The sequence below is a fragment of the Anarrhichthys ocellatus genome, unplaced genomic scaffold (assembly GCF_004355925.1).
Source record: "Anarrhichthys ocellatus isolate YVR2014 unplaced genomic scaffold, GSC_Weel_1.0 scaffold29, whole genome shotgun sequence".
NCBI classification, from domain to species: domain Eukaryota; kingdom Metazoa; phylum Chordata; class Actinopteri; order Perciformes; family Anarhichadidae; genus Anarrhichthys; species Anarrhichthys ocellatus.
This window is the reverse complement of record NW_022280059.1, coordinates 2,149,363-2,172,629: the sequence shown is the minus strand read 5'-3', so window position 1 is coordinate 2,172,629 and position 23,267 is coordinate 2,149,363. Positions and strand designations below refer to the sequence as shown.

Here is a 23,267-nt window from a genome sequence, read left to right as displayed (position 1 = left end):
CCTACTTGAGTGTTGTGCCGGTCACAGGATTTGTGTAACTCATTGGCCATGTATAGTTTGTTTATCCTTGTTGGTGTTTGTTTACTTGGCTACTATGTATGCATGGAAGCATGCCAGTGACAGTGTCAGTGGTTTTGGAAAAGGTATGAACTTGTGAAACAGCCCCCGAGTACAGCTTTATGTTATCATGTGTGAAAACCTGAGGAGCCGATGAAATTATCGACACAATATCCATCTATTCTTTTATATTCCATCTTTAGGACACATTACAAGAAAGATGTTGCTTGGTCTGAAAATTGTTGTGCACACACCCAGTCCTCCAGCGTGCATGTCTATGCTTACTGTACTGCAAAAAAAGACCTTAACACCACCATTCTAAATTGAACTCTTCAAACAAGTGTGTAATCCACACTGGGAAGCAATGATAATCTCCATTCTCCATTCGAAGTTCAGTTTTCCAAAATTAAAGTTGTAAATACCAAAGGTTTGTATTCCAACTGTGACAACACAAGTCCCTCTCTTCTCATAATATTCATAAGGTCCAAATAATGAGAGGAGGAACAAAATTACGGCCCACTTTACAGTCACCTTTCCCTCCCAAAGAGCCCTCGTGACCTCCTTCATATAAATGTGCAGAAACCACTTCAGAATGAGCAAGTATCCATTTTAGGAGCTTGTAAAGTAGCTGAAGGGAACAGCAAGACGGGAGGAATTGATGGTGGGTTTTAACCTTTGTCTTCCGTGGAAACATCTGTCGCATGTTACATTGAGGTGTCTGAGATTACAAGAAACTGTCCAGCAGAGTCATACAAACAGATGAATGACATGCATATTGTTCATTCATTATTGTTCAACATCTTTTCACCTTTTTTAAATAACCTTTTGCAATACAAAAATGAATGAAATCATATTCATTGGCCCGTAAAGACCTTTAATTTAAGCCAAATTTTATCGTATTACTGGTCTGGACTAAAAGTAACAATGAAACTCAGAGGGACAATATTTATTAAGAATATTGTTCAAATTTAGTTTCAGTCATATAGATTAGCTTTTAGCAATTTACGGTGGTTGAAACCAATAAAATGCTAGTTAAATTGAAGTAAGCCAGCTACAGCCATTGCCATTTTAAACATTAAATACTGCAATAAAACGGGCAGCCTCTTTTTAAGTTTATAATGTCAATCAGGTACAGTACAATTATAAAGCAGAGCAGCAGAATCAGAGGCACCTCCATATTTGACGTTACAGCCTTTAATCAGTATTAAAGGAATATTCACCCACAAAATGAACTTTTGTATATCAATTACTCACCCAGTGTTACCTTGAGTTCTTGAAAAAAAAAAAAAAAAAAAAAAAAAAAAGTTTTTCTCACATGTCTCCATGGTAAACAGAGAATCAAAAAATGGAGAAAAGAGTGATGAATTGAAGTTTAACAACTTATACAAACTATATCAAAACATCCGTTTACAAACTCACACAGCTTGTGCAGTATAATCCAAGTCTCATTCAGTCGTATGCTCATACTTTCTTTACACATGCATCTTTGCTATAACCTTACATCTAAAAAACACTTTGGACTCCTCCGGACTAGCATGGATGCATAGCAAGTCTGCACAAGTGTGAGGCTGTTTATGCGAAAGTGTTTTAAAACGTAAAGTTTTAACGAAAATCTCAGGTGTTTTGATTCTCCGTTCACCGTGGATGCATGCGAAAAACAACAATGTTTTCTTCAGGTATTCAAGAGAACACGGGGAGAGTGATTGATACACAAATGCTCGTTTTTTGGGTGAAGTATTCCTTTAAAAAGTCGGCAACCTAAAACTCCACCACTGCGTGAAGAGAATATGAAAATACTTTTGTTTCTACATTATTCATCAGTTTGAAATGAAATCAATGAAACACAATCTGCTGTTGTCCTTGATGCTGGCAAGACTTCTTAAAAACATGGCGTTTTGTTTAGTCCTGCTTTCACTCACTCAAAGTGACTATGAAGCTTGAATGGTAAAGATCAATTTCTTCTGTTCCCTTGTTGCAAAAAAAATTGTATTAGTGTTTAGTGTTTCTTCACAGCAACAGAATCAGCTGCAGCTCATGAATATGTCAGCATGAAAGCTGATCACCAGTTGTAGCAGTTCAGACTTGAGCCAACAGACGGGTGGAGTAATAGGCTACACATACACAAGTACATGTTGGGAGTTATGAACTGAGCTGAGATCATAGTTGGTTCCATTAAATCACTATAGATTATGAATATATTTTCTCTCAGGCTTCAGCACTATTTAGCCTGAAGACACATTGTTGGGTCCACAAATTCACATGAAGCCATAATTACTGTTATAAGTTGTGTGAATTTGAGTGTGATAGCCTGTTTATTCTATTTAAGAAAATGAAAGAAGCTCTTCGTGATTTTCATATTTCAATGCATTTTTATTAACCTTCTTTTTTATGTATAAAATATATACAAAATAAATACACATCACAGAACCTGTAATTAAATCTGCATATTAAGTGAGGTCACATGAGATCCTAGCCAAGGCTGAGAAACTCTATAGTGTAAGGACTATCAGATTGCTGCCAGTCTCGAATCAGCGAGTGACGTGCCAGCCAGCATGCTGTTCACACCCCCGCTCGCACAAATTAGTGGTGTGCTTGTAACTTACACACAGAAATTTTTTTTTCTCCAGAAGACGAAGGAGTTAAATCATGTTTGACAACTCCATTGCTCTCATGGAAACAAAATAGTAATTTCACTGTCATGTTTGAAGTATTTCTTTAGCAAATTTTTGGTTTTAGGGAAACATCTCAACATTTAAATTGTCGACATGCCACAGTGTTGGCTACTGTTGAGGGAGTCTGATTTACTGTCGTTCATTACACATCTGGTGATAAATTGGATAATAATACAAAGTGTTCCCTAAATGCTGCAGTAGAAACAGTTTGAACAAGAAAACAAGGGTCACAGCGATGGTGAAAATGTCATCCGACACTGAAGGGAAAATGAAGGTAACGTCTTCCCAAAGTTATTTAAACACCTGGGTTTCTGTATGTTTTAGCCCATTTACCACACATCACATGACACAAGTAATTTTGAAAGCGTGCTATAGTTTCAGGTTTTTGAATTGTGTTTCACCAACTTCCAGGTATTCCCATTAGTTCTATAAATTGTTGAACATTGTGAAAAAGGTTTTCAACTTTGATTTAATTCATCACAGTAAACATTGTTGTCACATTAATGGACGATAATGCAGATTGGCTGAAACGCCTGCACATCATTATCATCACTGTTGAAAAAAATACAAAACAAATATCATGTTTCACTGTAATGGATGATTACATTGCATTCATTTAGCAGATGCAAACCAGTAGTTTAAATGTAACTATTCCTTTAAATCATGCAACAACACTGGTATGGTCCTTTAAATGTTCGCCATGACCACCAGTCTCAAGACAATTCCCTGTCAAGGCTTATTTAACATAAAAGACAGAAAGCTAATCCTCTAAATCACACAATCATCTGATTCTTTAGCATCTTGTGAACATGCACAGGCATTTGGTCTCTGAGATGTAATTAAGAGTTTTTGGAACATGCTCACTGAAAATCACAATAGTTATAGAGCATTCTCAAAGCTCGTAAAGATCAAGAGGAATATGTTTCAATTAGTTATGTTGTCTGTTTTGCCAAAATACACATTTCGTTGTAGTAACGTCACAGCAGAACTTGCTGCAGTCACTGCCTTCTGTATGGCCATATAGGCCAAATGAAATGTTCATTGAGAAAACCGCTGTGTCAACCTTGCGCTCCTGATGTGATATGATGACATTCTGACTGAATGAATTAACTAGAGACAATGTTAATTCAAAAAAAAGACTAAAGTGCTGGATTGTTGCTGGTTCTCCTTGTTCTCTGCCCTCAGCTGCCATGGGAGACTCTGGAAAACAAAGAGGCCTATGACAGACCACCTGCTCAGAGAGGATTGTGGGTACGAGCTACTGTACACGAAACAGCTGAACCAGGAGCAGTACGAGGGTCCCGTGGGGAGAAAGGCCGGAGAAGGGGAGTTGCAGTTGGAGGGGGTTGGGGGGATAGGCTGGTCCAGACGAGGTGGTCTTGTGAAAATGGTTGCAGAGGTTGTGGCTGGATGTGACATATCTGCTCCCCAGATCCTGATGGACAGTGGTCAAGTCTGCGCTCAGTACATAAATACTCCACGCTACATTAGCCGCCAAAGCCTTTCCACATGTTGTTTGCAGGAGGCCTCCATGGTGCTTAAACCCCAATCCCCATCTGGCTCTTTCCAGGTCAATTCGTCCAGGACTTCACACACGTTCCCTGACATGGACCTGCTTTCTGCTTCACAAGAGGGGAGAGTGCCAGGCCCTCTGTAGTCCTGTGGTTTACATACCCAACCTGGCATGTCGCAAGCGCCACTCAGACCAGCACACTGTAAAAAATTACCACAGCAAGACTCTGTTTAGCACTACACTGTGTCTTGACATTGCATCCTTCTGAAACCAAAATAAAAGTTCGGTCAGCGGAGTGAGACAACTCCTGTTCGATCCAATGTGGGTTCTCTTGTTACAGAGCTCTGTGAGTGTAAACATCTTGAAACAAGGCAGAAGAAGAGGTTCTTTCCACTAATCTCAAGAGAACAACACTTGAGTCAAGTAAATAATTTACACAAGTTGATTTGAATTGGGAACAAGTTCAATAATCTAACCCTGAAGACAGATTTTTCTTCTTGTTTTGAGGAAAAAACAAGAAGTCAACCCTAAAAAATAAACCAAAGGACTTGCTATGCTGTAAATTGTGCACAGTGGAAGTGATCATCAAATGCACTCTAGTTTGGCTAGAAGCACATTTATCTACAGGCCTTTGAAAGCCAGTTGAGCTCATCCATTCAAAACTATATAACATGTCTTCTCAGTTATTACAGAGCATTTTATCATTACAATAACTTGGTAATTATTGCGCTTTAGATGTGCTGGTAGATGGATATTTTTAACCTTTGGACAGAGCCAGGCTATCTGCTTACCAGGGTTTACAATCGTTATGCTAAGCTAAGCAAACCAGACAATTATAATAGTAGCATTTTCACATCAAAGTCTCGGGAAGAAAGTGATTTGACTTATTTCCCAAAATAATCAACTATTGCTTTAAGCACATCTACTTTTGATGATAGTTTTTTTAACGCAAGTCACTTGATTGTAATGTTTTGGGTACTATTACAGATGTTTCTGGTACAAGTGGAATTCTCTCACCCTACTGACCTATTTTGTCTCTTGCTGTAAGAAAAATGGATTCTAGTCCCACAATAGACATTTGTGCATGTCGGCAGGACTGCAGAGGTTATTTCTAGCTTGTCCGTAAAACAATACTTTGTGCATGTGTACACCTGGGGCTCAGTCGGGGAGAGAACCTCCTTTCTGCTGCCCTTGTCCCAAGGCCAGTCAGCTGTGGCTGTGCTCTGTTCTCTGATTCAGGTAGAGGCCCAACAGGGAGTCTTCTGCAGAGGAGGCCAGCGTGGCGAGGTCTGAGGCTCTGAGATGAGTGAGCCAGGAGGGAAATGGGGGTCATGGGGGTGGGCCTCTGTGCTTTACGAGCACAAGCCCCTGCACGTCCTTGCTTACCTCCGCTCTGCCTGTCTGGTAGATAAATGATGATAGAGCAGAAATATACGGCAGGCTGGCTAATATATGTTAGCCTGTCTGCCAGTATAGTACAACAGTCTCTCAATGTGTGGTCCCTGACACAACTGTCAACTGAAGAAAAAGCAGAGGAGGAGGAGGAGGAGGAGGAGGAGGAGGAGGAGGAGGAAACCTCACAGCTGGAGCCAGTATGAGATGTGTGAGGACGGCGGGGCAGAGGAGAGCCACACTTACAAATACGAGTAAGTCAACATTGTTGGACGCTGGACAACTCTGATAAGAACTGAGTTACAAAAATAAACACAGTGGCTGTACAGCACTGCGAATCTCTATCTCATTAGATGATAAGTGGAAACACACATCCTCACTGTGAGCCGAGACTATTTTTCTCATCCGCAGATTGAATCATCTGCTGTTAAGCTTTAGCAACACATTCCATTACAGGCGGTCCTCTGAAATGAGAGGTTAGCTTTGCTTTCAACAATGCCAGGGGTAATGATCTAACTGATCTAATCACAAGGCACGCTCACGCAACCCACCTGTTTTGTCAGCTTTGCTCTCACATAAAGCGCAGTGTTGCCAAGCGCTCACAGTCGGGGCGGGTGGCACATGTTGGGGTGGCAGTAATGAGTTACCCAGATCCCTATATAGTCCCAGCTATATCTTGGTCTGATTCTGCTCTCTCATCTGCTGCCAAGAACAAAAAAAAAAGTGTCTCGAGCCTGGCCTGGACAGATCCACTCAATGCTGCACCTGAGAGCTTTTACAGGGGCCAGATAAGATGCAACCCGTGTTCCACCCCCACCACCACCGAGGCCAACCAACACCGGCCACCATCCAAAACATTTAGTTTTTCAACGACTCACATTTTCCAGTCGCCTGATCTTCCTTCCCAGTTTTTTTTTTTGTTTAAAGTTGCAAGCAGCCAGGCAAGAAATCAGGCAGGCCGCCAGCAGATGTGGCAGGCCCTTGTGTGCAGAACTGCAGCACTTAGAAAGGATGTGCTTCACCAGTGAAGAATTTAGTGAGCTCTTCCTCCAACAGAACAGGACTTACTGGTCTCATTAATGGCAAATCACACTAATTCTCTCTGTCATAGCTTGAACATTATAGCCTGCTGTGGCAGCTGCAAGACATGATATTGTCATGGCTGTGTCAGCGGCCTAGCTGCGCTGCACTGCACACAGGCTCAAATTTTTACGATGCACAAAAGGAATTTATTATATTGAGGATAACTTTATTGCTTATATAAGGTCCAGTTCAGATACAATAAAGCTAAAGCGTTTCTAATGGGTTTCTGGGAGGCTGGGATGCATAATGCTGCCCTTCATAACATGTATTGCGAGCCATGCCTATTATATACAAACATTCTGGTTGTTTGTACATAATCTTCAGGTCAATAATTACCATTTCAATATATATGTCTTGGCAATTTTATCAGTAACATCATTGTGCAATGTGTTTACTAGCTCATCAGCGTTCACACCGTTGCATTTCATCTTCCAGTCGCCTCTGCTCTCAGAAACCATGATGTTTTATATTGCATTTTATTACATCTGTCTGTCTGTCTTCCAACAGCCTTCCAAATATAGTCCGGCTTCCCCCCCCCCCCCCAGAAAAGAGCTGAACGCTAAGTCCTTACTAGTTAGAGCCTCGTCCTCAGTCTGGGGCTGTAAGAGCAGGTTTATGGGCTGCATGCAGGGCAGCACTGCCTTTTCTGTTGCAGCGAGCAGGCCCAAACATCAGCCTGAGGCTCTGAGGAAGTTAATACTGGTGGCTGCTGCCTGGCACCAATAATGATGCTAACTGTTTCTCTCTTTTCTTCATCGAGTCTAAACAAAGTCTCTTTGCAAGATACTTGCACGAGTGTCCTACTTCAATAAGCATTTAAGGAACATATTATCCATACATGAATAATGCAAAAACCCATGCATGTCTGAGTGTCTATGTGCACTGCTTCCATCATCCACACCTGTCTACTCTTGGAAAAGGCACAATGTCAGGCTAACTCTAACTCACTGAGTCTTGAGAATGTGAATCAGCTGTGATTTTATTCCGACTGCTTGCCTCTCATAGGGTAAATAATAACCGGCATGTGTTTACGAAGGAAGCTCCGCGCCGATTTTCCGCCCTCGCCGGGCCCTGGTTTTTCATTTCTCCTTGGAAGTGATGGAATTTCTAAAAAAAGCTATCTCCACCGGTTTATTCAATAATATATGACGCGACAGCATCATCCTGACACCCTACACCTTTCAGTCTCAGGTCTAGCCATTAGCCCAGTCATGAGTGGAAGAGGTGGAGAGACAGGCAAAATGGAGCAACTGATGAATAATTTAAAGTGAATCTACTAGTATGAAAGAATTCTCCCTGTCAGTCCTTCAGCTTTGCTCAGCCACTCTCAGTGTGTAGAGCAGTGTGGACTGGAGAGAAGACACGCGTGTACCTCTGTGATACGCTTTAAATAGCCTCCTGACTTCACGTTTCCAGTTGAAGCTTTGCGGCACAACAGGGAGTCTGAGGATGATCCCTTCTTTCTGCTTGCTCCTCTGCTGGCTGGCTCTTCCTCTACAAGGTAAAAGATCATTGTACTTTAGCTTTCCTTAACAACGAAGATGTTGAGTTTGAGACAAGTTGAGGCGAGTTCCTCTTTCTTACAAACTGCTGCCATTATTATGTCAAATTGCTAAGCGCAGCCAGAGGGAGGGAAACAAAATTTGATCCATCAAATAGGCCAGAGGCCGATAAACTGAGAGTGCATTTAATTATGTGTTGCTCATCCTCCGGAGCTGACGCAGTCCATTCCCAACGAACTGTGAGGTCTTGCAAAAGTTTTCTGAAGACGCTCACTAATAAACATTTGCCAATACTGAGCTTGCTGGGGCTGTTTTTGTCATTGTGTGGAAAACAACACAAGAGCTGTTCTCTCCTTACAGTGATAGTAACTGACTCCGGCTGTCTTGTGTTACAGGTCTGGAGATACTCGACCCAGAGGAAGTGGAATACATTCGCTCCAACGCCACAGCGACAGTGGGAGGCTCAGTCACCTTGGACTGTGGTTCCACGATGCCCACCATCTTCATCTGGGGCTTCACCAAACCAGGAACTGATAACAATGTAGCAGTGGCTTACAACTACGGGCAAGGCCCAAAGCTCCAGTCTCAGTCCAGCCGCTTAGGTCACATGCAGGTGCCCGTCAACACCTCTGCTTTAGTCATAGAGGAGCTTCAGAGAGATGCAGAGGGGATGTACACCTGTCAGGCTTTGTATGATACAGACAACGGGGCCAAGATAACTTTCTACTTCACCCGGCTGGATGTGGAGGATGACTGATAATAACTCTCTGTTCACATCAGTCGCATCATTTCAGAAGTATTGTCTAATAATGTCTAAGATCAATGTCTACTTTTAAGCTTCATGACCACGGTGTCTATCTTCAAATCTTCTGCTTTAAAATTCAGGTTCATCCAAATTCCCCAAAACATATTCTCAAACTTATCTCTCGTGGCATCTAATCATGCAGCCATGGTCTTATTTGCCCAGGATTTGAAATATCTGTCTGCCCCCCCACCACAATCCAATGGATGTGAATGGAATTTCACCAGTGGAAATGTACATCAAAATTTGCTTTGATTTGGTGTCAGCAGTGTGCTAGAATCAAGGAGTAATAATGACAACAATGGAGACCGCTACAGACGACATTGACATTACTATTGAGGCTGTTTTAAATTGAATAAAAGTACCGAACAACACTCTGCTTCGATTTCTGGAAACATTAATGATATGCCTCTGTTGTACTGCTACAAGATACTAAGTTGAGACTTTGGCACAGCGTTTTGGGCTGCTGAATACTAGTTTTGAATTTGATATGACCCCCTCGGTTAAGAAATTTATTTTACATATACGGCATGTCTTCTCAATATTGGCCTACATAGTACACTAGTTCTGTTTAGTTTTTTTACTTTGTCTGTGAACCCGCTGTTTCTTGTGCTTTTAGAAAATATTCTTGCGAAACGCAAAATACTTGGGAGTACCACCTCAATGTGTCTTTAGAAAAAAAGTTCTGGTTGCTCTGTATAATCCACAGACCTCGCAGTCTGCAATTTCACCAGTAGTACTTTCTATCTACGAAGTAGTCAATAAAACAACAATCACACTGTGTTCTGTCGATTATGATTTTTAATTATGCAAGCATCGCAACTAGAATTCTACTCACTTTCATTGTATTAAGATTGAGGCAGAAATCTCAGAAACTCAAAACCTGGGCAAATAAACCCAAAACTACCTGCAAAAATACCGAAAATAATGAAGTGAAAAAATATGCTTTTTGTCATTTGGATGAACAGACTGTTTAGCACCGGACTGGAGTGTAATACACACTGAAACACTTTGATCAATGATAGCTATTGTCTCCTGCAGTCTTGGTGGCCATATAAACTTACAAAGCGTGACACCATGTAGACCTGAGGTTGTGGTTTCCATTTCAAAAACCGAACCAGTCTTGTATTGTGCTCGTTATTGAACCCATCTGGATAGCAGGTTCATTAGACAAGACTATTTTCCGTTTATTTTTCTTGAAATACATTGGTCATTACCGTTTCTGCTATATTCCAATTACCACCCCGCTGTGTTGTTTTTTTTTTCTTTAAGTGCATTAGACTGTGCCACTGTGCCACTTTCAGCAGAGCGAGAGGCTGTGAGACATCCAGAGCAGACTGACACATCTCATCATTTTAAAGCATATTGCTCAAGGCTGCAAACTGTCATTCCAGAATCATTTCTGGGGGACATTTAAGCTCCTTTAAACCGTCAGATATCTTGACAGAAATCCTTAAACATAAAACAAATGTTCTCGCAAATAATTCATCCTTATAAATAAGCACATCATTACTCAGTTCTGTGCACAGTTATTCTAGAGTGCTTGGTGAATAAAAATTACTACACCGCTGACTTCTTTTTCAGCGAGTGTGTTTCTCTGAATTTCTCCTGATGCGTGAATACCATTCATTTCATTTTGAAAGTTGGCTCAGGTGAACAGGTCCAACCTGCTTGTCAGCAATAGGCTCATCATTGAGCCAAAACAGTATGATTACACATTGAGAATTCTGTTGACAGGGAGAACATGGGGGCAGATAAATAGATGCAGCTGGGATAAAGAAGAGACAGTGTTTCCCTGATTATATCGGACAGGTGCAGTCTGCAAATGTTGCAGTTACACCAGCACGAGTGCGTCATCTTCATGGATCAAGACTTGAGTCTGATAACAAAATAAATAGCGGATATGGCGGTAACATATAGATCATTAGTTGTATGCTGCATAATGAGCTCATCACTTGCAGAGATCCTTTGGAATGCTGTTGGAGTTCATCCAACCACAACATGCTTCACTTGAGGTTTGTGACATCTCAAGGATAAAACCGCCCGGGGCTGAATAAAGCAACTTAACAACACACTGCCCGATTCATAGGAATTGCATTCATTCAGGGAGTGCTGGAGAGAGGAGAGAGAGGAAGAATGGTGGGTGGAGGGGAGAGGGACTGGCGTTAACAGGTTGGCTCTGCAGCAAGGGGCAGAAAATTCCAGGGCAGACAATGAGCTTTCTTGTTCCCATGGGCTCCTTAATGAAGGGTTGTAGCTGCGTGGGTAGAGGGTGCAGGGCAGGGCTGAGGCAGAGTGCCGACTGATAGACGTGGGAGATGGAGGAGCAGCTCATTTAGAGACAACCCAGCCCTTATCTTCTCCTCATCAGCCCAGCCTGCATCTGTCAGCATCCCCTGTCCCTCCCCGGACCATTTCTCTTTCCTTTCCAGCTTCATTTCCTTCCCATTGTTTAGTTCCTTTTTTTCTTCCTAATGGCAGCAAGAGAATCAGAACGGACTCTCGATTGAGCTGCTGCATGGAAGTAAAATAAAAGAAGAATGGAAACTTAAAGAGACTGGGTAGAGAATGGCCAGTTCTTCCCATCATTCTGGGTCGTGAGTCACTTTTAGTTTTAGATCCATACCTCAAAAAACAAAATCAAATCAGTGCACAAGTGAAACACGTTACGGTTTCAAGGCTGAAGTACTTAGGCAGACTATTCCTGGGAAAGAACCGAGTTTAAGTCAAGTCAAGTGAACGAATGCCGACAGTCTCCATCGAGGCTAAAAATAACAGCCGGAAGAGGCTATGCCACGCCTCAGCAGCAGGCGAATAAATTCGGCTGCCAGGAATATTCCGTGTACCATCAGGGGGGAGGAGAGATGCCAGGCGAGCCAGGGCCTGGGGACTGGCAGCCAACTCTGGCACAAACACAGGCAGACAGGCACCAAGCATGGAAAGCCTGCACCGCAGTCATCCTCAGTGAAGCAGGGCCAGCCCCGTCATCTGCCCGCTGCAAGCCTATCAACTCCAATCAGCCAACACATCATGGAGATTATTTTAAAACCAATGGAGGGTTTAAGCCTTCAGAAAAATGGGTTTGGCCAAGACAGGCTGAAACATGAGAAGATTATATTACAACTTGTTTTATGAATGAGTTATCTGCTGTATTTCCACACATCAAGGAGCATCACACAGCACGACTTTTTGAGTAATTCTGACGACAGAATTACTCAACTGAACTCAGCTTCCGTCTGTTCCTAATATACCACTGCTCATTTTGTTCTTTACAGCCAGATATTAAAGCTACATCAGACAACTTTGCATTTTAGCAGCTCCAACTGGCAGTTCAACCTTCAGTTCCCAGAAATCATGGAATGTAACGTCATTAAACTGGGACAGATGGCCAGACTTCCGAATTTGTGCTTACTTAAACGGCCAGTGCACCCAAATCACAATGTATTTTGTCACTTAGACCCTGCAGATGATCTTTGATTCGTATGTTAGTTTGAGTTTGGGTGATTTAGCCTTTTGTCTTTTCATAAACAACTTCCCTTAATTACTGCAACTCCTTTGTCGACACAATGAAATGACGCAATCTGCATTGTCAGGGTTAAGTGAAAAAACATGGTCACACTGATGAGAAAAGATAAAGTTTTCTCTGGATGGAGCATTTGCTGCTATCTTTGTCACAGTTTGTGTTTAGATTTAGATTTAGTCTTTTTCTGTGGTTGGTACCTGATACCAGAATCTCACCTGGTCAGATAAACTTCACCTGTCACCACAAAATTAAAAAGGATGGGAAGTATTCTATTACTGGCAGCAGAGGAGTTTTAACATACTCAGATTTGCGTGAGAGGGCTGCTCACACTTAGCAATTCTATTTTAATGCAACTTCCCCACTTCTGTAACAGATTGGGTCCACTAGGTCAACAGTACTCACGAAGCAACAGTGCATTTTGCGATAAGTGATGAGCTATCAAGTATTCACTGAAGCAAAGAGCAGCAGCCCTTAATCTGAACAGTGAAGGGAGTGTTCACCCCATTCAGGGGTCACTGCAGTGGGACAGCCCATCAGAGAGCCACTTCAAAGGCCTGCCAGAAATATCGATGGGTTTGGAGTGAGGCCGGGAATTTTACTACAGCAATCATTCATTGGGCGTCGCGCACATGAAGGAGGGGAGGGAAAGACATTGAAAACAGTTTGTCGTTTACTCTTCCATATCTTCTCTTTATATTATCACAAAACTTTACACGGACAATTGCCAATCTCCACACTTGAGTGGAACACAGAGGGACAAAACAACAACAAAAAATAAAAAGTATTTCTCATCCAAAAGGCATAAATAATATAAAAGACAAACTTCTTTTACTTTAAAACAGATACATTCATATGAAATAATATTTCACTACTACAAAAAATAAATAAGTCTTTGAAGTTTTTGATCTTATGAGAGTCTTCCACCCAGTGGGATATCATTTCTGTCTTTGAGCAACTTTTCCTTTGCTCTTTGCATTTCCCTCCATCTGGCCTTGCTCTCAGTCTCTTGTAGTTGCTCTCTTTTCACACTTTGTTCATCTCAGCTCAGTCCATAGAACGTTTAGTGTCCCTGTCACTGTAACATGCAGTGTCTCTGACTCGCCCATCGCTGGTCCTCTGTGACATTCCCACCACTGTCTCTCGTCCAGTCTTCTCTGTGTGGTTTCTCTAAGCCCTCCACGCTGCAGGAGAGTGCGTTTGTGTGTGGCCTGTGTTCAGACCTCCTGTGGGCTGGGCTGGATCAGCTCGCCTGCGAGGCTGCTGCTTGAGATCCACCCAGGCTTTTCGTCACAGTCCAAGTCTGGCAGGCCAAGACTCTCCCAGCACACCACAGGCCCCTCCATGTCCATGCACTCCAGCTCCTCCTCAGCTGCACAGAGACAGAGACAGAGAGAGAGACAGAGACAGAGACAGAGACAGAGACAGAGACAGAGACAGAGAGAGAGAGAGAGAGAGAGACTTTGGTTTTTACTTCATATTAAAAAAGACAAGAACAGATTCTGGAGAGGCCCACAGTATAATTTGTGGTAATGCTGCATAGTTTGTCTGCATACAACATGAGGATTGGTAATGACACAAAAAACTATGAGTAAAGCATGAAGAACAACTGTCAGTGCAATTTTATAAAAGTGTTGAACCATGAACATCTACGTGTTTCTCTGAATTTGTTTTTTAGCTGTAGCGTAAACTAAAAAAACAACATAAAACGTAAATGTATTAGAATCGTCATATGTGACCTTTGTCCTCTGCATTTCCTTTAACTGTCTTAGCTTAAAGTTACAATAAGCCATGGGGTTGATAAAAAGCAAATCCCTACAGGTTAATGTAAAAGCGATTAGTCACTTTGATCAAAATTGTCTTCATTTATGTTTATCATGAAATACTCCACTGGCCACAGGCCACCATTAAGACACTGCTACCATCCAAACACTAAAAGGTGTTCTTGCAATGAAAATGTTTGGCATTATTTATTTTTTAAAAGCATTATTGAAGTGTTACTATAACCTTTTTCTTCTGTGATCATATTCCTTTATTATACTAAAAACTTTTACTGCTGACAATAAAAAAAGGCTATTTGTGCCAAGTTGGTCATATTTTATAGCCGAATATAACTAATTTGTGTTTTGATTCAAAGATTATCCAAAAAGTACCTGCAATTACAGAAATAAACAGGAAGTGAGAAGTTGTAGTTCTCTGTGTCTGTAGTGAAAAAACACCAAAAGACAATAGGAAGAAAAAGACAAAAGTGTCGGAGGAAAAAAGACTAAATACTAGGAAAGATTTTGTGAGCATTTGGTATAAAAATGTGGCTCACCAGTATTGTCTGCTATACAGTTTTCATTGTTCCCGACCAGACAGCAGGAATGCTGTGAGGGCGAGGACTCCCTGTGCTCGTCTTGCTGGCACCCTGCGTCCGCTCCCTGGTCACCAGTGTGCATGTGGCTGTCGGGGCCGTAGCACTGCGACGACACCTGGCCCAGAGGCACCATCTCCAGACCGTCCTGCTGGCATGGCGCCACGCGATGCATTACAGGCAGAGTGCCATTGGTCTTGTTGTAACATCTGCTCAGAGACAGAGAGAGATGGAAAGAAAAGTGGGACATGTGTTTATAACGGTGCCCGTGCATTGCTGAGTGCTCACCCACGGACAACTCTCAGCTTATTTTGCTTCACACACCGCTCTGGTTCTTCCTCTCTGCAGATATCTGTAGATTTTCCGCCAGACACAGAAACTCCTTGCCTTAATACCCCAAACAGTGTACAAAACAATGACAGCTCTTAACACAACGGGAGCACTGTCACACAGCTGCAAAAAAAAGTGTTTTCAACAGTCCAACCAGAGGCAACCAGTCTCACTGCCTCTAAATAACTGGGACACATTGTGGTTTTGCCCTCCGGTGAAGTTCGCAAACCCAGAGAGTTGCACGCAGCCAGCTTCACCATGTTTCGCTGAACTCAGCTTCCCTCTATCGGCACACGATTGGATTGTGACCACACCCCCTCTTTTCCCAGCAGCCGGAGGTAAATAAACACAGGGCTCATTAGGTCTGCTGGCTGGGTGCACACAGGGTAAACTGTGATGGTGGGGACCCTTAAGTACATAAACAGGACAAGCAGGAGGGGAAATGTGTGTGGGTGTGTGTGTGTGTTAGCGCTCTTTTACTTAGCGGCATTTTATGAAATATGAGTGTTGAGCGTTTGCTTGCGATATCCATAAGGCTCATCTTCTTCAATTTCAGTTTTTCAAGGTGCTCTTGTGACAGCTATGAAAGTTTTAATTAAATCATTTTAAATAATCGAGCTGTGGATTATATAAGTAAAAAATTATAAATGATTTAACTACAGAGTGTCCTTGGGCTGTCTTGCAAATTTTCCACAGATCCCATTCTGGGTTTTTGTATTGTTGATTTATTTTCTGATTAATAAACACCAATAAATTCCCAGATTTCTTGAAAAAATAAAACCCGGAAATATATTGTCCCAGATATCCACACAGAGCAAAACATATCACACACTCCTAAATTAAATTCTCTTACCTATTGTTGTTGCAGAGGTTCTGACAGCTCATACAATCAGACGACTCTGTTTGGGGAAGAGCTGTGTACATGCCTCCACCCTGACGAGAGAGCACAAACACCACATTTAGCCAAACCAAACTGCATCTGCAGCTGCTGCTGTAAAATACCTGGTCATTTAAAACTTGAATGTCATGGATATGAATAAGGCTCTAGGGTCTCTCGGTCTGGAGTACTTTGTGGTGCAGCACTCACATTATGGTGGTGGTGGGGGTGCGAGTGCTCGCAGTCGTGGGTGCTGTGGGGCAGGGTGCCATCGTGGCTGTGTGGGTGGCCGTGTGGATGGCCGGGTGAGAACAGACTGCCGGAGCCGTTGAGCAACGCCAAGCCGTTGGGGAGTTTGTGGTGGAGGTGATGGCACCCTTGGGGTAACATGGGACCACTGTGCCCATAGCCACCGTGGACGCCCCCATTGATACGGCTGGAGCCAGGAAGAGTGGTGTACTCGAGGACATGGCCATTCATCTCTGCTCGCTGGTACAGGTAGTCGGGAGGGTCATACTCTACAGAAGAGAGAGAGAGACAGAGAGAGAGGAGGTGATGGAGAGGCAGAACAGTTAGGATAGGGGCAGAGACCAGTATGACAAAAATAATTAATCACAACAAGATAATTATATAATAATCTGTTAATAATTGTTACATACAGAAACACGGAATTAAGAGGCAAATATTGCTGACAGTGGTCCTATGAAAGAGTTGTTTACTTTTCTTGTTTTGTTGCACACACTTTTTAAATATTTTGGATGGTAAATAAATGTTCCGGTAGTTCACTGCGTTCTCACACAGAAAGTGAGCACCTGTGATTCAATCTGGGCTTTTCTCCAAAATCTATAAGCTACAAAACTCAAACTGTTTACAGACCCAAGCGGTCTGTTAAAGAATCCATCCAACAACGGCAAACACTTTTGCAAGCAATCTGGGATCCATATATGTACTATGAACACTTGGAATATGCTGCACACGCTGTCCTGGAGCCAACCATCTTTAAATATGAGACATGGAGTTAACCCTTTGTATGGGCACTAGTGCAGCAAAAGTCATTTTAGCTACAGTAAAACTTTGAGTGAACAAAACACACTATATGATGGATGATTTTGGAACACATCCAAAATCCCACACTGTGAGCAAGAACCATACTTCTTTTATGCAAACTTTGTCTGTACTCACTGAGCATGTTGTTCTGCTGACGATTCCTCCACAGACACATGGCAATGAAAGCCAGCAGGATGAGCACCATCACTCCCAAAACGCAGCCCACAATCAGGTACAGGAGACCTCCAGGTGGGCTGGGAGGCTCCTGCGGGTGAGGGTAAGGTGGGGTGATGGGGTGCTGGCTGGGCGACCCCGGGGACCGACGTGCTGCAGCAGAGAGGGAGGATGGGTCATGAGGAACAGCTTTTTTTACCCGATGGCAACCGAGCAAAATAACAGGACCTAACTATAGAATGCAAACCATTGTTGTTGCTCTCGTAAAACTCAGTACATTTATGTTGTGTAATTATGCCCCTTGTACCCGTCATTAAAGTTACAGCCTTCACAGGAACATGCCTGGACTTCTGATTAAGTGGAGGTTTGGTTGACGCACGAGCCCTTATTTGTGCAGTACAGCTTGTGTTTACTTACCTTTGGTCTCACAGATCATGACGTTGCTGTATTCGCTCTCTCCCCCATCATTAAAGCACTGCATCTTGATATCGTAGGAGGTCTCTGGCTGGAGATGTCCAATCATGTGCCAGTGTTTTACACCTGAGAAGGCAGAAGAGAGGGAGATGAAAAAAAAAATGAGTTGGACAAAGGTGAGAAATCACTTCCTCCATGAGCCAGCAGTGACTCGCATTGCTCCAAATCCCTCCTTCTCTTCATGTCTCACACCTCAGGTCATGTTCTTTCATGCTCGCTCTGTCATTCACACCCTTCTCTCTCTTTGCTTCAGCCCCTGTCAGTCCCACCAGGGCCCAGACAGTTGCTTTACTCTAGATGAGCTCCATATATGGCAGCGTCATGTTTGTCCTGGCTTGGCTCCAGTATTCCCACTCCCCACTCCCCCCCCCACACACACACACACACACACACACACACACACACACACACACACACACACACAATCAGACTATTACATGCATGCTTTGGAATCACAGATGAGACGCCAATCACAAACATGGAAATGCTACATTTCAAACAAATGAGGCAGAAATAAGGTGCTGTTTTTGCTGTGTTTGGTTTAATATGAAGTATAATAAATCACTGCACCTCAGCTTACTCCGCCCCAAGGTAGATTTTAACTGTCGCAAGTTGGGAACAATATAAAAAGTAAGCTGCTGCGGAAGCTAAATCCACTTTGTGCTGTAAATCAGACTCAATACAGACGTTTAATACACAAATAAACACCAGTTTCTGCTCAGTAACAGATTTTACGTAATCATTTTTAAACAGGACACAAGAAAGATTATCTGATAGGAAAGTGACTACTGCAGGCATTTAAAGCAAGGTACTGAACCTCTGCACCTTTTGAGGGCCGAGTGAAATGTGACAGAAGTACTGAGAATTAAACTGCTGGGTACGGGTCAGATACAAGTTGGCATTGAGTGGTTTGTCAGATTATTAGTTTTGGCAAAGTTCTTGAACAAAAAAGGTAGTTATGTAGGTAAATATGTTTTTATTCCTCAAAGTATGCAAGTACTGAAAGTATCATATCAAAAGATGATACTACTGATACTACTAAAAAAATTAACACAGAATTAGTGATTTGCAGGTAAAAACACATCTGGACATGAAAAAAACAAAAAACAACCCTGATGAAAAGAAATGGTGCGGTGTATGCTTTGTGTCTACCACAGTGTCTTTTTTTTGATGCTGGAGGTGTTAACAAAGTTAAATGATAGGTGCAGGTAAGGAGCACGGAGGTGCAGAAGGGCTCACTTTAAGAGAAGCCTGATCCCAGCAGCTATAGCTGCCCTAAACAGCAGGCCCCGCTGAATGGACCCGAGTGTGTACTGTTGTCTGTCGTGTGCCGTCGTTATTGTGCTGTTCTATGTATTGCTGTCTGACATGTACAGTGCTGTGGAGACGAGTTTCCCCTTGGAGACAGTAAAATCTACAATCTAAATGTTAAATCTTACAAAGTGGCTTTGACAGTGTGGCTTGTTGAAAAGTTTGTAGATGTCATTAGATGTACACATCTAAATAATTTGATATAATGTGGAAGCGGTCATAACTACACATGAAAATACACTGAAGTCCTGTGGTAAACGGTAGTGGTGTAACGGACCACTGTTGATCCGTGATCCGTACGGATATCCCCTCGCGGTTCAGCACGCATGTGAACCGCTGATTACACAGTTTAACGTTAACCATCGCAGTGTGAAGTAAAGTTTTACTGCGATCGTCATCCACCAAGATTCAGTTTTTACGAAGAACAAAAACACCATAGATGACTATAGCAAAGTAAAAGGATAGGAAGTGGGCGGAGTGAAAGGATGTCCCTCCTTCCTTTTCTGTACCAGGCTCCACTGTTAGCACTCCACCCAGCAACCTGAGGCCCTCTTCTGTGGCCGGGCTCATATTTCAGCTCTGGCAACCATTTATTAAAAACAGATTTTAGAAAGCCCTGCTGCCCAGGGATAGCACCCTCTATGAATCAAACAGCAGAAATGCCCCTCTTCACTACACCCCGCTCTTGACAGTGAGTATCCATTACCCTCCCAACTCCCAGTTTATCTGCAGAGTGTGAGCTCAACATCCGGGACAGGACAGGGCTGTCGACAAACAATCTACACCAGCTACACACTCAAATCTGCAGTCGAAAAGCAGACACGCAAACATTAAAATGCGCATTTCCACTCACCTTCCACCATATCTCTTTTGTAGTCGCTGTCATTGTCACTGTCCGTGGGCCGGTAGTAAATGTAGAAGCCTTGGATTGGAGTGTTGTTGTTACTCGAGGGGCTATACTGGATGGGGATGGAAAAAAAAAAGATTACGTTAGACTACAGCAATCTGGTGAGCAATTATTATACAAAGAGAGGAAATTTTCCGGCAACTAATGGCGGGGCTTGTTATCAGCAGATGTACAGGACTGCAAGCAAGATTGTGATTGCACTTTCTGCCTAAAGTTCAGGAAATAATGAGACTGTCTGAGTTTAAGTAAATGTGGGGAAATATCTGCAGCCCGAACTGCGGTGAGGAGGAGAAACAGATTTTTAGAGAGCGGAATCACAGCGTAGACGGACGGGGCCTCTTAATCTCTGTTAGAGCAGAGCTCTAATCAGCACAGCCGCTCGATTAAAGGTCTGATTGAGAACCACCAGCAGCTCAAACACAGGTGAGCCAGCTGGAAAAGACACTAAAGGACATTAATAAGGTTTTAAATAAAACAACAGCTTATACAAATCTGCTCTTTACCAACAACCACTTTACTGCATCCAAAACTACTACAAGTATGGTTATTCCAAGTTGAACCATGACAAGTTTGACTGCTTTATCTCCTCCAAACAAGTTTGTATCAAATCTGTTCTGCTCGTGTTTCTTGTCCCGTCTCACTCCTTTTTAGCATTTTCCCCCCCCGGATATCAGAAATGAACTTGGCGAGTAAGATTTAATGTACATATCACTGATAGGAATTATGACCCAGAACTACAACTTCTTGCACCAGTCCTATGGATGTTGTATGTCAGTGGTGTACTCACAGTCCAGCGCAGCATGATCTGTGTGTCACTGATGGCGTCTGTGGATGAGATGTGAGGTCCGACCACAGGACGGTCTGCGATACGCGGGCTCGCTTGTGGCACCTGGTACGGCTTCGAGGGAATGCTGTGAGGACTCTCGCCGTACATGTTCATGGCTACGACGCGAAACTTGTAGGAGGAACCTGAGAGAGAAAAACAATGATAGGGGCAATGTCACAGTGCAGTGGTGCTGAGCGATGACTTTTCATCCTGTGGCATCGATCAATAAATTATATCCAGCCATGTTGAGACACAATTCTGCTGTCTTTGTTGATTAATTTTAGCCTCATCACTTAAGTTTAGAGGCGCTGAATCTTTTCTCATGGTAGAAAGGTATTTTTATTAAACACCCCGTCTATTGTATTACATTATAGCTTTATTTCATATGTTCTGTACTTTTAACACAGTCATAGCCAGGCTGCAAAAACAATATTATCGTTTATTATATTATCAAAAACAATGATTGCATGCTTAATAGTTGGGCCTATATAGTGCAGTTCGGACCAGACAACGTATAACTGCATAGTATCTTAACTACTTAAAATATAAATGACTAAAACTTTTTTTAAATAATTTTGGCAAATAAAAGCTTGACAGCTTGGCAACCATTTTTGAAAGTAAAGTGCTGAGCCTTGCATATAGCAGCACATGATGATTTTAGATCAAGAAACCTTTATCTGGGCAGAGGAATCATGTCATGCTTCAGTGGACTGTAGAGAAACTTTTGGAACCATGTGAAAGCTCACCAGGCTCCAGATTGCGAACTTCTACAGACAGCTTGAGAGGTGAGATGTTATCCGCAGCCACAACCCACTCTGCGCTGCGGCCGCGTCTGTACTCCACACGGAAAGCTGTGACCGGAGACCCGCCATTGGCTCTCGGGATCCAGGTGACATACACCGAACTTTCAGTGGCCATGGAGATGGTGGGGCGGTCGGGGGCCTCGGGTACTGGGAGAGAAACAAATAAGGAATAACCCTTTGAGTCGTGCAAACTTCTGTGAATCCAATGAAAAACACACAGAGAGAACTGGCAGGCGTCATGACTGCATCCCAACTCATGTGAGGATGGAACAAGTTCACAGAGAAAGAAAAAAAAAAAAAAAAGACGGCATGACGTGGAGGAATGTGTACTTACTGCCTGGGCTCTTAGCCACAAAGTTAGAGAGGGCAGGAAAGAGTAAGAGAGAGAGAGAGAAAGAGAAAGAGAGAGAGAGAGAGGAGGGTTAGTGAAAAGACCAATCTGAGGTATTGCTTGTAATGCCAGTAAACATGCACATGAACACAGATCTGACCAAAAAGCCGTGTGCAATCTCACAGCTTTCTGCTTACAGCATCTTTCATTCAAAGAGTCATTACAGGGTGTCAACTATCGTGTCACTGTTTGTACTCCAAGGCACAAAGAAACAAAGCAGACCACATCTGAACATTAAACCCTGAGGTCTCTTCAACACGGTCCGGTCATGAACTCCACAATAACCTACACGTCAGAAAGGCCCGTAACTTCCTCAGAAACATCCCACGATCATTGTCTAAACAGGACTTCGCAGACCTACCTCTGTCGTGTATGACGACACCAAAGTGTGTGTTGGTGGTTTTGTCCTCTGGAGCTTTAGGGGGCATCGAGATGATGGGAGGCTTGGACGGATTCTTGTTGGAGGTGGTGGTCTTCTCTGAGAGAGGAGGAAGAAAAGCAGGTAAGAAAAACAAGGCCCAACAAGTTTTCAGGGCTATCAGTTCCACCAAAAGCACGTGGAGCTGAACTTTCCTCCTGGTTTCCGGAGCTGTTTTTTTTTTTTTTTTTTTTTAAATCAGGGTGGGTTTCAGGTTTCCACTTGACAACACTGCAGTTATGCTTAGCTGTGTTGTGGCTCGGACAAGTGTGCGATGTGAATGCGTATTCAGTTCAATACCTTTCAGGAACAGAAGCATTGTGCTAATTGCAATTAATTAATTTTAAAGTAAAGAACAATAATTTTGTAGTTTATACATTTCTAAACATGGCCGTAGCGATCACTGACAATACCAAGATCATGTCCTCATTATTGCTTTTGGATATTTGAGGTTTAATTTTTATATATTTAAGGTTTTCATATTTATACATGTGTATTTGAGGTTTTTAGTTTCATACATTTGGTGGCATTTAAAGGCTGATTTGGAATTTTTTGATTTTTGATTTGACTGTAGGCAAACATATAAAAACATCATATTTAGATTCATTATTGCACAGAAAATACAGTTGAATGAATAAATGCCATTTAGACCAAAAGAAATGACCTCATTGAGGATACGTCGGATGTTTCTTAGCGAGGTGGCGTTGTTCTGGTGCGTTCTGGATCTGGACACAAGAGTCTGGTTTTGGACTGGTTGGTATTTTCTTGGTCCAAGACCATTTTGTAAAGGAACCAGCCTTAGGATGCAATCA

General features: G+C 42.6%; 1 protein-coding gene across 1 annotated transcript in view; it reads right to left on the bottom strand.

Annotated features, from left to right (window-relative positions):
- Positions 1-9,610: 9,610 nt before the first annotated feature.
- The window catches only part of cdon (cell adhesion associated, oncogene regulated), a 56,009-nt gene continuing 42,352 nt past the window's right edge, over positions 9,611-23,267 (bottom strand). Inside the window, exons 10-19 of the mRNA XM_031863570.1 lie at positions 22,399-22,515; positions 21,590-21,793; positions 20,805-20,986; positions 19,964-20,069; positions 17,743-17,865; positions 17,287-17,478; positions 16,315-16,622; positions 16,081-16,160; positions 14,859-15,106; positions 9,611-13,913 (exon numbers count right to left, since the gene is read on the bottom strand). Of these exons, the coding sequence (XP_031719430.1) occupies positions 13,759-13,913; positions 14,859-15,106; positions 16,081-16,160; positions 16,315-16,622; positions 17,287-17,478; positions 17,743-17,865; positions 19,964-20,069; positions 20,805-20,986; positions 21,590-21,793; positions 22,399-22,515 (1,715 nt within the window). The 3' untranslated portion in view covers positions 9,611-13,758. The remainder of the gene's footprint in view (positions 13,914-14,858; positions 15,107-16,080; positions 16,161-16,314; positions 16,623-17,286; positions 17,479-17,742; positions 17,866-19,963; positions 20,070-20,804; positions 20,987-21,589; positions 21,794-22,398; positions 22,516-23,267) is intronic.